Here is a 15544-nt window from a genome sequence, read left to right on the forward strand (position 1 = left end):
AAATATGTTTTTCTCGTTGAAAACTATATGAGCACAAATTGCTGGCTTCTAATTTATCAATTCTTAATGAACAATAAGAGAAACTCAAGAAATGATCCACTAATACTCTATGTAAGGAATCTATTACATTAAGAGTTAAACTTGTTAAATTTCCTTTGGAAAATAATTCAATATTTGAATGAGTTTTTCGTATTATAATGATAGTCATTATTAATAACAAACTCTTTTAATAACTGATTGTGTTTCTATCATTAAAAAAATTGCAATTAAAATAAAGAATTACTTTTATCAAACAAAAATTCATGAATAAACATATAAATAGATATAAATTAATGTTCAATATGCATGAATCCAACATATCCTGACTCTTCGAAATCGTTTCTAAATGGATCATCAGAGAGACTAGTAATTGAAGTAGTAAACAATGGATTATCGCAGGTGACTGATGGAGCATCAGTAGGAATTGTAATGGCAGATTCAACTTGAAATTCTTGACTATATGTATCTGAATCTGATTCATCCCTATGTTTTCTAATGTATAAATAGATTGCAACAGCAACAATTATAGCAATTACAACACAAACAACTGCAATTATTATCCAGTTGAACTTGGACTTTGACTTATCAGATTTTGTGTTGTTTTGGTCGTTTTGTTGGCCTGCTGTTGATGAACCATTTGGAACTTCTTTCGACGAAGATTCAGATGATCCAGATTCAGATTCCTTTGTTGGTGGAACAGGTGTTTTCTCTTCTGACTTTGGAGTTGGAGGTATAACAATTGGAGTTTGAACTGGAGTTATTGGTGTCATTTCTGCTGTGCTAAATGGTGTTGAAAAAGCTGTTTCAAATGGTGTTGTTGATTGTGTTGAATATGGTGTCTCAAAAGCAGAACTAAATGGAGTAGAAAACTGAGTTTCAAATGGAGTTTCAAAAGCACTCTGAAACACTGTCTCAAATGGAGTATTTCCATTAGTTTGGAATGGAGTAGTAAATACTGTTTCAACAGCTGCATTAAATGGTGTGGAAAATGCTGTTTCGAAAGCAGTTGAAAATGGTGTTGAGTGTGGTGTTTCAAATGCAGTTGAAAATAGTGTTGAATGTGGTGTTTCAAACGCAGTTGAAAATGGTGTGGAAAATGCTGTATCAAATGGAGTAGTAAATGCTGTTTCGAAAGCAGTGTTAAATGGAATATTAAATGGTGTTATTCCATTAGATTGGAATGGTGTTTTATGAGCTGTTTCGAAAGCAGTCTTGTAAGGAGTTTCAACTGGAGTGATATGATTAGTAATGAATGGTGTTGAATATGCAGTGATAAATGGAGTTTCAAATGCTGTTGTGAATGGTGTTTCAACAGGAGTTACTACAGCTGTTACAAATGGTGTTGAAGACATTGTTTCAAACGGTGTCTTATGAGCAGTACTAAAAACAGTTTCTACTGGTGTTTCTATAGCAGTTACATGTGGTGTTGATGCAACTGTTTCGACTGGTGTAGCTGCAAATGTTCCTGTCATTCTTGGATATGGATAATCTGCATGGCACAAGTATGTTCCATAGTGTTGCATAATCTTATGTTCATCTTTAGTGAGATGAACTTGTGTACCAACGAAAACAACACTATTATAGGCAAGATAGTTGTGATATGATGAATCATCTGCGGAGCAATTTTCAACAGTTATATAACCAAAAGTGTTATGTGCGTAATATGTTTGGGAGCTTCCTCTTGAATTGCCATAGATGTAGTACTCTAGTATGTGTACATCTGAATCATCAGATAGAATTACGCCATAGGAATCAACAGTGTTGTTTAATACATTGCATCTTTTGGAGTCCATTCTATTGGACATTTTATAGAAGTAAATAATGGTCTGTGGGCTTTTATTTCCCTGGACTGTGCAGTAGGAAAAATCACAACCTTGTAAATCAGAATCCAAATAAACGACACCATATGTACCTTTACTGAATCTATAGTTGTACGCAGTAGCTGATGAGATGTTACTATTTGTTAGTGACTGAAAATTATATAATGAGAGTGGCTCGTTACTTTCGCCGCATTTTATTGTTGAAAGATAGGTAACATTATAACCTTGATTAACATTTACATATACTATTGATCCTGTTTGTCCACCTCCTACGATGCATGAAATAATGCAATTGTGCATTAAATTTAAGTGGTAATTGCCTTGAAAACGCATGCCACCACCCATCCAGCCTTTTCCGTTTTCAATTATACTTGCATATACAGTAATTGATGCATCTGCATGATCTCCTTCGAAGTGAATTGTTGATTTTCCTTCTTTAATACCGCAATCATGAAATTGGCATTCGTAAACAAAGTATGTCGAATCGCTGAAAGCTCCATCAATATACCATACTGAGTCTTTTTGTCTGCCAAGAAATTCTATCGAAGAAACAAGGGTTGCAAGAAGAAACATCATAAATAGATTTTTGAAAGAAAAATTCTAGGCTATGATGCAAGTTTGCGTAATATTTGCAATTATAAATTTCAAGACTTTAGAAATTTGTTTTAACATGAAAAAATATATATAGAAGTGATACTCGATTCTTTTAAATTATTTTCAGTTTAATTTAATTTTTAATAATTATATTGAACATTTATAGCATAGCAAAATTACTTGAATATAAAATATTTCAATGAGTTTTAATTTCTATCGTTTGAATCATTCAAAATTTCAAATAACTAAAAGAAATATAAGGTATTCTTTTACTATTTGTAATTCATATCCCTAACTAACGGTCTTGCAATGTATGATGCAAAAATGCATCATTTTTGATTTTTTTGCCAAAGTCAAATATATCAACTAAATGTCTTTTGATAAGATATGAATTAATCTAAATATGATTGTTCAAAAAATTATGGAATACCTACCGAGATTTTTTTTTTCGGTTTTTATAAATTGGTCAAAAATACATCCAATAAAGATTGCAAGCCAAGATAGATTTTGAATTTATGCTACTTTACCTTTTAGTTACATTCATACAGCAACAAGTCTTCTTCAATCAAATATACACAACTCAAGAATTATTAATATTACTTCAATGATTGAACTTTGGGAAAACATTTAACTAATATCATGTCTGTTAAGATTTCAAGAAATTAGGAATTGTTATTCAAAAAAAAATTTCACATTGGCAAATTTAGGAGTTTTTTGTAATTAAAAACTACATGGATTGAAATATGCTATGCATTTATCCTTCTTCAATAAAAATTATTAAATAATTTGAATTAGTACTGAACCAAGTATTAATTAATCCGCCTTGAACTCGTATGAGTTTCCCAAACTTTTTTGAGTTCAATGACAGATGAATAATTTTTCTTGTCAGAAAAAGGCTGAAAATGCAATCATCATTATCTAAATTTCTAATCAATTTGATTATTTGATTATTTGAGCTTTCTAATTATTACATTTGCCCCTATATTTGAATATTTAGTATTTTCTTTGATTTTGCTAGTAATTTTCCTATTTTAAGTATTGTTAATTCGGTTATTTGATATTTAATGATTAACTCCTCATCTATCATGAAATATTATTTTACAATAGAATTTTAAGGTGTACCGTTTGTCGCATGTGTAATGAAGTGTCAGTATTTGGCTTATCGAGCTTATATAAAGAATTGGTTAAACAGCAGGAATGTTTGGATGGTTATTTCAATTGACTAAATTAAACATCAAAAAACAAATGTTGTCTATCAAATTAATTGAGCAAGTATATCTTATGTTTTAATATTTTATCTGTTGAAATTCTCCGATATTTTGCAATCGCTGTTTCGAATTACTGTCTAAATTTTGCGCAATTTTCCAAAGAAATACTATGCTGTATGCATATGACAATAATATATCGATATATGATTGTCATTTCTCAAAAAATAACCCCATTCAATTTCAAAATTTGTTTTGTCGTGGTTATTCTTTATTCTAAACATCCTTACATTATATCCCGAATATTAATTATTTTTTCAATAGGATGTATACAAAAATTAAGCGCGTGACATTGAAAATAAGCTTTTTATCGGAAAAAATCGAAATTATGAATATGTTTGGCAACACCATTACTTTTGATTTTTTCTTTACATATTAACTCTCTGAATTTAATTCTTTCAAATTTTTCAATTCGACTTATTTTTCATAAATGAAATTACAAGTAGGAAAGCTATCTGGATCATTTCAGACAATATGCGTAGATATCAATGATACACTTAACGATGCATTAAAGTCAAACAACATACTACCTCAACAAAACAGCTATTTCATTCCTGTATCTGCCGGAAAAGTCCTTTGTGGAAGTTGCACAATACAGGGTCTTGGATTAAAAGATAATCAAAAAATTATATTAACAGAAAAAGCTCGCCCTGCTTCGCAAAAACATTCGACCGTTTTGATAACTCAGTACGAACGTGATGAGAAGATACAAAACGATATACTTATTGAAAAATGCAGAATTGCTGATATAGAATTTCAAGGATGGGAGTGTGATTCTCGTTTTAATTTACTTATGCAAGATATTTATAATGAAGAAAAAGAAGCCGAACAGCTCGAAAAAGAAGAATCTGAATTTACTCAAGTAACTGTTATTTCAAAATCCAAAAAGATTTCTGATCAGCCGTTACCTCATGTTTTTTTGATGTCTGAATATCTCTAATAAATGTGTGTATTTGTTATCATGGTAAAATATTTGTTTAGATTAATAAGTTGATTGATTTTCTCCTTATTTTTCAAAGAAATAACTCCAATCATAAGATATTTGGCAAACCCAAATTTTAGCTAAAAGTGACAGGGGAAAAAAACGTTTAGTATTAAAAAAAAGACCGATGAGAGCTTCGTTCGAAATATAGAGGGAACTGAGAATGTGCAACCATTCTCAGGGAATATTGGATGCTATTCCCGTTCCCTCTGTATGGAAAATTGAGGTTTTCAAAGGGAGTTAAAATAATATCAAATTTATACTAATTTACTTCAAAATACAAAAGTATTTGACAGCTAAAATTAGTTACTTTAGCAAGCCTATCAATACCCTTTTACGATTATTGTTACTTTTTCGAAATAAAAGTAAAAACAAATTTATACTAATTTACTTCAAAATACAAAAGTATTTGACAGCTAAAATTAGTTACTTTAGCAAGCCTATCAATACCCTTTTACGATTATTGTTACTTTTTCGAAATAAAAGTAAAAACAAATTTATACTAATTTACTTCAAAATACAAAAGTATTTGACAGCTAAAATTAGTTACTTTAGCAAGCCTATCAATACCCTTTTACGATTATTGCTACTTTTTCGAAATAAAATAAATTTATTATCAAAAACCTTTTTTTTCTTAGTAAAAATAAACGAAATTTTTTACCTTATGAACTTTTGATGGAAATATGCAAATTTAAAATAATAAAGAAAGCCGCGAGCGAAGCGATCGGCTTAGTTCGAAGATTTTGATTCAAATCTTTGCTGATCTGTAATTCGCGGAAGCCGCGAGCGAATCGAGCGGCTTAGGTCTAAGATTTTGATTCAAATCTTTGCTTATATTCCTTAAATTCTTTATGAAACTCGCAACAGTTCCATAAAAAATTTTAAATTCTAAACTGTCGAAATTACCGATCGGTAATCACACCCTTCATGAGTGTGTCACTTTTTACAAGTGTGTCACTTTTAGCTAAAATTACCCCTACTCTAAGATATTTTACCGATTTAGCATGCATTGATTTGTAACCTCAGTATATATAAGAGCAGTATTATTCTATCCTAAAGCTATTTTTAATTAATATTTGAAGAGATTACCTGGATATAAACTATCTTTGCTTTTTTTCTATGTTTTATGATGCATTTTTAATGTAAACATTATTTGCAATCTAATTTATCACTCCCGTCAATTTCATAGGTTGTACAGTTTAGTTATTCATATTATCGCTTATAGTTCAAATTTACAACAGGGAAAATTGAAAAGATGTAAAATAAGGTTCTCACAAAAAATTTTTAATTGAATTATTTCTTTTTATGACGAATTTGATCGGGGAATCCAGCAACTTAAAAGGAGAATTTTTAGAGCTCAGAGAGAAACTAGATGGCAATGACACTAAACTTAGAAAAGAGGCTGCGAAGCGAGTCGTTTCTCTCATGAGAAGTGGTGAAGATTGTTCAATTTTATTTTCATCTATGTTGAGATCCATAAATACCGATGACTTAGAATTGAAACGTCTTGTATATATCTATATATTAACGTATTCGACGTCAGAAGAAGAAGAATCGATTATGGCGGTAAGTGCAATGTTGAAGGACAGTGAACATTATAATCCGCTTGTTCGATCCCTTGCTATCAGATCGATGACAAAAATTAAGATCGAAGCATTTGCCGAAAACATAATCGCGCAAGTCAAAAAATCACTTCAAGATAAAGACCCTTACGTGAGGAAAACAGCTGCTTTGGGTGTTGCTAAGATATTCAGTACTATTCCTGAAACCGTTGAAAGCATTGATATTTATAAATCTTTAATTGATTTGCTCAAAGATGACAATCCTCTTGTAATTTCGAACGCAATTGCTGCTATTTGCGAAATAAATTCCCTCAGATCCTCACCAATCATGAAATTGGACTCCACAAACATTGTTTATCTCTTGAATGCATTTTCTGATTCATCCGAATGGTGCCAAATCAATTTACTCGACGCTCTTTCGACATACCTACCTGAATCATCTAGTGATGCCCATATGTTGATAGAGAGATTCGCTACTTTGATGATGAGTAGCAATCCTGCAGTAGTAATCGGTGCTTTCAAGTGCATTTTCATATATATGGAATACGATATTCACGATATTGGAGAGATATTAACAAAGGTTTTGCCACCTTTACTTGCTTTAGTCGGATCTACTCCTCCTGAGATCCAATTTGTACTTCTTAGGACTCTTTCACTCTTCTCTCAGAAATATCCGAAGAGTTTGGCCTCAAGCATTGCTACTTTCTACTGCAAATACAATGATCCATCTTATATCAAAGTTGAGAAGCTCAGTATCATCTCAAACATTGTTGTTGAAGGTACATTACGCACAGCATTGGACGAACTCCAAGAATATTGCAATGATATCGATGTTCATTTCGCAAAGAAAGCAATTAAGACATTATCACAAATCGCTCTCAAATTCGAAAATGCTGCTACAAAGTGTATCGATATTCTTGTCGATTTGATCAAAGGAAAGGCAGATTACGCTATTGAACAAAGTATTATCGTTTTACCAGACATTTTACGCAAATATCCAAAGAAATTCGATGGTACAATCGCAATTGTATGCCAGAGCTGCGATCAAATCAAGAGTTCAGATGCAAAATCCTCTTTTATTTGGATACTCGGAGAATACTGTCATTTAATTGACAACGCCGATGTTATTCTTGATCCCTACCTAGACAGCTTCCAAGATGAATCTCCATTCGTCCAATTATCACTTGTCACGGCTTTAATCAAATGTTATCTTAACAATCCAGAGAGATCAAAAGACCAACTTCAGTTTGTTTTAGATGCATGCCAGAAGGACAATATTATGCCAGACGTCCGAAACAGAGCTCTCATTTATTGGACTATTTTGTCAAATCATCCACAAGAAATGAAAGACATTGTTAATGTTGAGAAGACATGTACATGGGATTCATCACACTATTCACAGGAAGTCCTTTCTACACTTATTTCTAACATCGGATCGGTTTCAGGAGTTTTACACATTGTTCCATCTGATTTCACTACAGAAACAGTTTACATCGCAATGGAAGACTCACTTACACTCAAACTGAAGGAAGTCGAGACAAACGGAATCTTGAAAGTGAGTGCAGCGATCGGACCACGAAATATTGAAATTAAACTTCAAAATATTTCAGGTCAGGATCTCACAGGTCTTGCGATTGCATTGAACAAGAACATCTTCGGTATCGTTATCCACAATTTCATTGGATTTCCAGAGAAGTTATGTGTCAGTGAAGAAATCACAGTCGAAGTTCCATATACACTTGATTCTTCAGCAGTTGACAAGTCATCAACATCTCCATCGATACAAGTCGCTATTCGAACAAGCTCCGGAGTTTGTTTCTTCAGTGTTCCTTTCAAACTCAAAAACGCCATTGAAAAGCTCTCACCAAAGAAGAACGAGTTCCTCGATATGTGGACCGAGTTCCCCGATGGTGCAACAGTTACATTGAAGGGCGAGAAAGTTGCAGATAATGATTTGTTGTTCAAGCGTAAGTTCTACGTTATTGCACGTGCCAAAGGAAAAGTTGCAGGTGGTCTTCGAATCTGCAACCAGATTGTTCTTGCTTCTGTCGTTTTCGACGATTCTGGTGTTACATGTGTCCTTGAAGGAGAAGAGTTGCCTTCAAACATCATTGCTATGTATGCAAAGAAACTATTTTGTGTTTAAAAAAAATTAAAAATTAAAGAATACTTTTTTTTCTATTTTATAAATATCACTATTTGTTTTATTCATTGTTGTTCAGAAAAATTATATGGTAATTTTAACTGTATCCTGCAAAACATGATATTATGGAAATTTATTTTGATTATATTTTTTGTTTCACATATACTTAAGAATGTATTACTTCCTCGCATTTATAGTGATTAACTCGAATATTAAAGCACAATTTTTGGAAGTTATGATATAACTTATTTTGATAAAGAAGGACACTTACTTAGGGATTATGCGGACTGAACCTATAACATACATATAGCACTTTGAAAGACGCTAAATCATGAAAATGATATGTCATTATAACGGAACAATCTACTTTAAAAAATTGAATATATCGTATTTTGTAAAGTTGTAAATTTTCGCTAAGAAATTTTCAAAGTTTTAATCCCATCTCTCCAAAATTTTAATGGAATATAAAGATAGCGACGAATGCAATACCGAAAAATCAAAGGCCATATGCCAGCCCGATGAAAAAGATGATTCATGCGAAGAAGCATTTAAAGATGCTGTAAAAAAACTTTTGAACGTCAAAGAATCTGAATCAATCGATTATTTTGATCACTTAGAAACAATGTTAGAAAACAAAAAATTCAAAATTGATTCTTCATCATTCGTTTCTTCTGGTGTTGTTGAAACATTAGTAAAAATTTTGTTCGAAAATACATCTGACATTCATTCAAAAGCACTTTCATTATTACGTACTTTATCTAATTACAAAGATGTAGCTCAATTTCTCAATCAAGAAAAGATTATTAATTATTTAATTAATTTTGCATTAGACTTCAACAACTCAATGGAAGATATATGTTATGATTTTTATATTTTGAAAAAGATAGTACCTTTTCTTACAGATGAAAATGTTGTAAATTCATTTCCGGTTGAAGAATTTTCTGGATTGGACCTTCGAACTGCTCCAATCACATTTTTTACAGAATTGTTGATTCACCATCCAGATTCAATATTGTTTGATCGTATAATATTATATTTTAACAGGTATACACCATTTATTTCTAGGACAGTGCATCTTGCAGAAACATTTTTGAAAGCAGTAATTCCAAAACACCCAGAAAAAAATTATGCGTGAAATTTTTCTGCTTAATTTGATTTATAATATTGCAGGCAATAATTATGAAGGATCTTCAGACTTGTTTTGTATTTTCCATGAGCCATTGATCAAACAGTGCAATGATCGACCTCAAATATTCGAAATCCTAAATGAAACTAAACAGTTTGAAATCGCATGTGATATATTTTATGATAAAGAAAGTGAAGAAGAACACAAAATCAATTCTCTCAGATTTATTGAAGATTGGTGCATTAACGATTGTTTGCATGATCTTGCGATGCAAAATCTCAATGATAATATTTTTCTTTCTTTAATCAATTATATTGATAACTCTTGTAATGACATCAAATCATCATTGTTAGGTATATTTACATATATTCTTGATTGTCATGAATTTATCTATGCTGAAACCATAGTTGACCGAGGAATCCTTAACGTTATTGATAATTTCATCGGAACCAATACTATCAAAGCATTAAAATGTCTTGATATTATTTTTAAACATTATGTTGAGTGTAAGAGTGAAAAAGAAATTATTAAACTCATTAACAATACAGAAATTATCGATAATTTGAATTCTGCTGTTGAAAACACTACTAACGAAGAAGAGGTAAAGCCGATTATAGAATTCTTACAAAAAATATCAAGAATTCAATGATCCTCTTCCTTCAAAACAATAAAATATTAATATTTGTTTTGTTCATTGTTGTTCAAAAACATCTTATGGTAATTTTTTATCTAGCATAATTATCATTTAAATATTTTGATTCTATTTTCAGCTTCACTTAAGTATGTATTACTTCCTCGCATTTATAGTTGTTAACTCGAATATTAAAGAACAATAATTATTTTGCTATAGAAAAACGCGTACGGTAATGATTTTGCTGACTGAATCTATAGCATACATGTAGCATTTTGACAATCGCTAAATCATGAAAAAGATATGTCATTACAATGGAACAATAAACTCTTAAAAATTGAATGTATCGGGACGATAAATTTTTTTTTATTTTTTATTTATGAAATAGTGAAAAAGAAAATCCCTTTTTAGGGATAAAAACTATTTCATGTGTTTGTTTTCCAGATAAAGGTGATTAAATACTTTCTATACTACAATCATTAAATGCATCCACAAGAAAAAATCGCGAAGATTGGGAAGAATTTTATCAAAATTCAACACCATATGAAGAATACAGACAACATAATTTTAAACTTACCGCAAGAGAACACAATTATTACGTTTCTTCATGCTTTTTCTATCAAGTTAACACACAAGGCTCTGTTTACTTAAACACAACAAAAAATACAATCAAATTCCTCATTGATACTACAATATTTAACTATTGCAGTAACAACGATGAAGGCGGATGTATTTTTTACCAACAAGAAGGCGAATTTGTCCAAGACAGAGTTTGTAGTTTTGCTTCTAAAGTAAACTCACAAGAAACATTAGGCGTTTATTGTAAAATTGATGTTAGTAATACCAATAACAATAAAAATTACATTTATGATTCATCTATAAGTAAAGGCGGAAATGAAAGTTTCTTCGGATATAAAAATTTTTATTTAAAACATGGTCAAATCCAGATTAAATCAATCAACATTTCATTTTCCCAAATCTATCGAGGAGATTTCTATGAAGCTATAGAATTTACCAAAGGATCAAATTCATCTTTTTCTACTTTTTCTAATTCAACAACTGGATATAAAGGCGGTGGTTATTATAAATTGAGACATTTTAGTTCTCAAGAACAATATCTGATTCAATATTGTAATATGCTAAATAACTATGATGGCGATATACTTCAAGCATATTCAACCAAAGTTTATGTAATAAACAGTAGTTTTATTAATAATAATCCAACAAATTGCTATTTTGGTGGTGTTAATGGAGGTACTTTAACACTAGATGGATGTTTCGTTGATGAAAAATCTCCAAAAATTTATCTATCTGTTATATTTACAAACACCATCTTAAATACATTCACTAATAGTCTATCTCACTTTTCTTCTGCTGCTTGTAATGCAGAAATTCCAATAATTTATGAAATTAAACAAAGAATCAAAAATAGCGAAAACATTAATTTCATTAGTGTTTTTCTTGTCTCAATAAACATATTCAATAGTTCTTACTCATAATTTTTTTCCACTCTTCTATAATTACATCAAAATTAAACTTAGGAAAAGAGATATCTTGGTTCTGTTCATATTAAAAATTACTTCATATAGCATGTGAATAAAAATTCTTAGAATAGTAAAATTGGGATAAAAAATTAAATGATATAACAATGGATATACTCCACTTACTTTGGTATCATAAATAGGTAATCTTGTAGTTGCTAAATATCTTATCTCTGTTGGTGTTGTTAAAGAATTATTAGATGATTCTGAAAAAGAATCCAATAACTTTTCAATGTGATATTTGAGTTGAAAAATATTTTATTTCTATTGAATATGACAAGTATATTAATTATATTATTCATACACAATATCCAACCTCTATTGGAGTTAACAAAGAAGCAAAGGACATTAATGTATATAATCCACTCAGAAATGGCTCTCTTGAAATTGTTAATTATCGGATCTTTATTGGATTTGACAAAGGATGAAAAAGGAATAAATAAATTTATCTTGCGAGGTTAATAAGTAATGAAGTTGCAATAAAAAGTTTCCTATTTCGCTCTAACAAATGTATAAAGTTTATTAAATAATACTAACAAAATAAATTAAGAAAAAGTTGATAAAATATCAAAAATTGCTTCGCGTAATTCATCATTTTCAACAGATTCCAGAGCTATATCTGTTATCAAATCAACATTAACATTTGATTTGACTGCATTTGATGAAAAATAAAAGAAATTTCCAAATGAAAATAATAAAATTTCAGAAACTTCGAAATTATACTTGCAAACACTCAACACAATGTTCATTAGATTGACCCAATGCTGTGAAAACTGTTCAAACTTAGAAATTACAACAGAAGAATTAAAAATTATTTTTGAAACCAGTTTTTGTGAAAAACCATCTAAATTTGTAAAGTTTTGTACAATTGGTTCCAAAACATGCCAAAGATCAATTGTAATTTCAGGGCAAATTGAAAATAAATCTAATATCAAGGAAAGAAGCGAAATCAAGCCTTGTTTCGTAAGTTCTCTTGCAGAATATGATGTAACTATGTTTGATATCAATTTCTTGTCTAAATCTTTCGATTCTTTTTGAGAAATGTGAAATCTTAAAATTTCTATTGCAAAAGAAGTCAATTCAGGTGCACAATTACTAACAATCAAGTTGATATTGTGCAACATATCGTTATCACATTTATTTATCAACTTTTGTTGTTCATTTTCAAAATTTTCAATTAATTTTGAAATTTCCTGTGTTTCTTCTTTGAAAAGCTGCATCTTTGGGAAGAATCTTTGCTTCAAAAGCTTTGGATTCACATTTGCTTTAACAAATTCGAGAATTTCATTTTTATATTTTTCAGGAAGTTTGTTTTCGCTCAAAAACTGGTCTACAACATTTTCTGGGTCTTGGTCAACATTAAAATACAAGTTTTTGAAGAATCCGATGTTTTCAATAACAATTGAAATACAAACATCGAATTTTTCTCCTTTTTCATTTGTTACCTTTTGTTTTTCTTTAGTTTTTGATTTTCCACATTGAATCCATTTATTGTAACCCTTTGAAAATAAAGATATCACGATTTCGCCATTTTTGTCTTTATTTAAGGAGAAAAATCCGATTTTAGGCTCTTCATTTGCTAAGTCATTGATATCTGATATATCATTTAAAGAAATCATTTCTTCGGAAAGATTAAATTCAATTTCTTTCAAATTATCAAAAAACTTCGCTTCTTCTTCAACAGAACACCTCCTTTTATCATCATTAGTTAGTATAGTGATCGATTTATCTTCTCCGACAACAGCAATGTCATTATTTCTCAAAATTGAAGAACACCACGGAATTGACATCAAAGGGAAGCAATCTGTAACTTTAAACTGGTTGAAATCGATTATATATAGACATTTATCTTCTCCACATAGATAAATGATGTCTTTTTCGGAATAAAATAAATGATATAAATAAGTATCAGTAACTTGAAGAGATTTGACGAGTTTTAAGCTTTCTTGGTTAAACTGCCAATGTTTAAGTAGTCCATCATTGCCAATTGTAACAAATTGATTTTCATTAACCATTTTAATGTATCTTATGGGTTGTGTATGTGCTCCATCAATCTTCCATATCATATCTCCATTATACGACCATAATCTGAGAGTACAATCGGCTCCACAAGTAATTAAGCCTAAATTTGAGTAATCAACGGCCCAAATGGCAAATCCTTCATGGCATAATGTCAAAGTATTATTATTGTATCTCCAAATCTTTGCTGTGCTATCCCATGATGAACTAATAAAAGAATTTTCATCAATTTGCTTTAAAAAGCATACATTTGCTTCATGTTCTTGGAAAATATATGACTCTTTGATTTCTTTATCTAAATCAAGTACTTCAGACATTTTCCAAGATTTAATTGAACAATCTAAGCTTCCTGATAATAATGTTTCAGAATTAGTCCATGAAAATTGTTTTGTATATATTATGCAAGATATTGTTGATTCATGAGCTTTGAATTTTCGAATTAATTTTAATGGATTTGAATATTCATAGATATAGATGATTCCTGTTCTTTCTCCGCACACTAAATACTCTTTTTCGTTGTATACAATTGTTATGATGCATCTAAGTTCTTTCTCAGATACATTTGTGAAAGAAGATAAAATAACACTATCCATTTTATGATGAGTTAATAGCTGAACCAAGGTTCTTGAGAATTATGCATCAGCATGGATTTAGAAAATTATTCAGCAGTAGCTAAAAATTATCTGGCATCATTTTGGAATTCAATATTATTTACAATTTATCATTGAATATTTATTACCAACTAATTCCTAGGCTATTTATATTGATAAAATGTGAAAATTGCATAAATAAATTTTCATTCTCCGAAAATTTTCCTTAAATTTCGGAATTGGTGTTTGATTTACCCAATATTCGAAAAACTCAAATGAAATCTTTTGTCATGGCCCTGCCTTGTAAAAGATCGAAATTTTCTCTCAAAAAAAGTTGAATTTCGCCGAAACGAATACGGTTATTTGCATTTATTAACTATAGGTGTCTCGATCAATGCAAAAGAAATGAATTATAATGACGATGGCAGAAATATCTCAATAAAAATCCGAAGAATTTTATTTTGTCACTTTTGGAGAAATAAAAGCATTTAAAAAATGGGATGTTCTGCCACCAAGCCCTCTGAGTCTGACAACATGACTCTTCCACCAGCACCAGTTCAGAAGAAACTTTCGAAGAAAGAAGCAAAGAAACCAGCTGAAGGATCTGAAGAGAAGAATCAGCAAAAGGCAGAAGAAAAACCAGCTGAAGAACCGAAACCTACGCAAGAACCTAATCGAGATGATATACCTCCTGTTGAAGAAGAACCAGTTGTAAAAACCCGCGAAATCCAATTAGAGCCAGAACCTGAGCAGCAGCCACAGCAGGAAGAGCCTAAGGAAGAACAAAAGCCAGAGGAACAACCAAAGCAAGAAGAACAAAAGCCAGAGGAACAACCAAAGCAAGAAGAAGAAAAGCCACAAGAAACTTCAAACAATGATGCAGAAGCAAAGCAAGAAGATGGAAAGCCAAGAGAGCACAAACCAAAGACTTTCATTGACGATCCAGCCTTATTACTTTAGATCATGTTAATGAATTATAAAAATAATTTTAGTTTACAATTCTTTATTTTACATAAATTTACAAATAACTCATATTTGAAATCATATATACTATTTGCTAATGATGATTTTATTTATAGAAACACTGAATATGGTGGAATTCAGTTGGAAAATCTCGAATAAAGATAAATTTTGATATAATTCATTGAGGAAAATTGATTATTTTCAAGTTATTAAACTATTTATCATGTTATTTTATACTTCATTTTTTGAGCAAAGATATGAAATTGTCA

The 15544-nt window shown here is 30.5% G+C and overlaps 6 protein-coding genes across 6 annotated transcripts, besides 1 other annotated feature; 4 read left to right on the forward strand and 2 right to left on the reverse strand.

The window, feature by feature from the left end:
• Window positions 1-314: 314 nt before the first annotated feature.
• Window positions 315-2448, reverse strand: TVAGG3_0784540 (bifunctional inhibitor/lipid-transfer protein/seed storage 2s albumin superfamily protein family; the record flags this gene model as incomplete). The annotated part of the gene is made up of 1 exon (XM_001317050.1): window positions 330-2432. The coding sequence occupies one exon, from the start codon at window positions 2430-2432 to the stop codon at window positions 330-332; it is 2103 nt and encodes a 700-aa protein (XP_001317085.1).
• Window positions 2449-4148: 1700 nt separating this feature from the next.
• On the forward strand, window positions 4149-4658 carry TVAGG3_0784550 (uncharacterized protein; the record flags this gene model as incomplete). Its single annotated transcript, XM_001317051.1, has 1 exon — window positions 4149-4658. The coding sequence occupies one exon, from the start codon at window positions 4149-4151 to the stop codon at window positions 4656-4658; it is 510 nt and encodes a 169-aa protein (XP_001317086.1).
• Window positions 4659-4762: 104 nt separating this feature from the next.
• Window positions 4763-5682: a mobile genetic element.
• Window positions 5683-6005: 323 nt separating this feature from the next.
• TVAGG3_0784570 (clathrin binding) lies at window positions 6006-8408 on the forward strand (the record flags this gene model as incomplete). The annotated part of the gene is made up of 1 exon (XM_001317052.1): window positions 6006-8408. One exon carries the CDS (start codon window positions 6006-6008, stop codon window positions 8406-8408), a length of 2403 nt encoding a protein of 800 aa, XP_001317087.1.
• Window positions 8409-8842: 434 nt separating this feature from the next.
• Window positions 8843-10024, forward strand: TVAGG3_0784580 (armadillo (ARM) repeat-containing protein family; the record flags this gene model as incomplete). The annotated part of the gene is made up of 1 exon (XM_001317053.1): window positions 8863-9540. The coding sequence occupies one exon, from the start codon at window positions 8863-8865 to the stop codon at window positions 9538-9540; it is 678 nt and encodes a 225-aa protein (XP_001317088.1).
• A 2173-nt stretch (window positions 10025-12197) lies between these two features.
• On the reverse strand, window positions 12198-14744 carry TVAGG3_0784590 (phospholipase A2-activating protein family; the record flags this gene model as incomplete). The annotated part of the gene is made up of 1 exon (XM_001317054.1): window positions 12249-14315. The coding sequence occupies one exon, from the start codon at window positions 14313-14315 to the stop codon at window positions 12249-12251; it is 2067 nt and encodes a 688-aa protein (XP_001317089.1).
• A 50-nt stretch (window positions 14745-14794) lies between these two features.
• On the forward strand, window positions 14795-15486 carry TVAGG3_0784600 (uncharacterized protein; the record flags this gene model as incomplete). Its single annotated transcript, XM_001317055.2, has 1 exon — window positions 14808-15272. One exon carries the CDS (start codon window positions 14808-14810, stop codon window positions 15270-15272), a length of 465 nt encoding a protein of 154 aa, XP_001317090.1.
• Window positions 15487-15544: the final 58 nt, after the last annotated feature.

Source organism: Trichomonas vaginalis, chromosome VI (genome assembly GCF_026262505.1).
Source record: "Trichomonas vaginalis G3 chromosome VI, whole genome shotgun sequence".
In the NCBI taxonomy this organism is placed as follows: Eukaryota; Parabasalia; order Trichomonadida; family Trichomonadidae; genus Trichomonas; species Trichomonas vaginalis.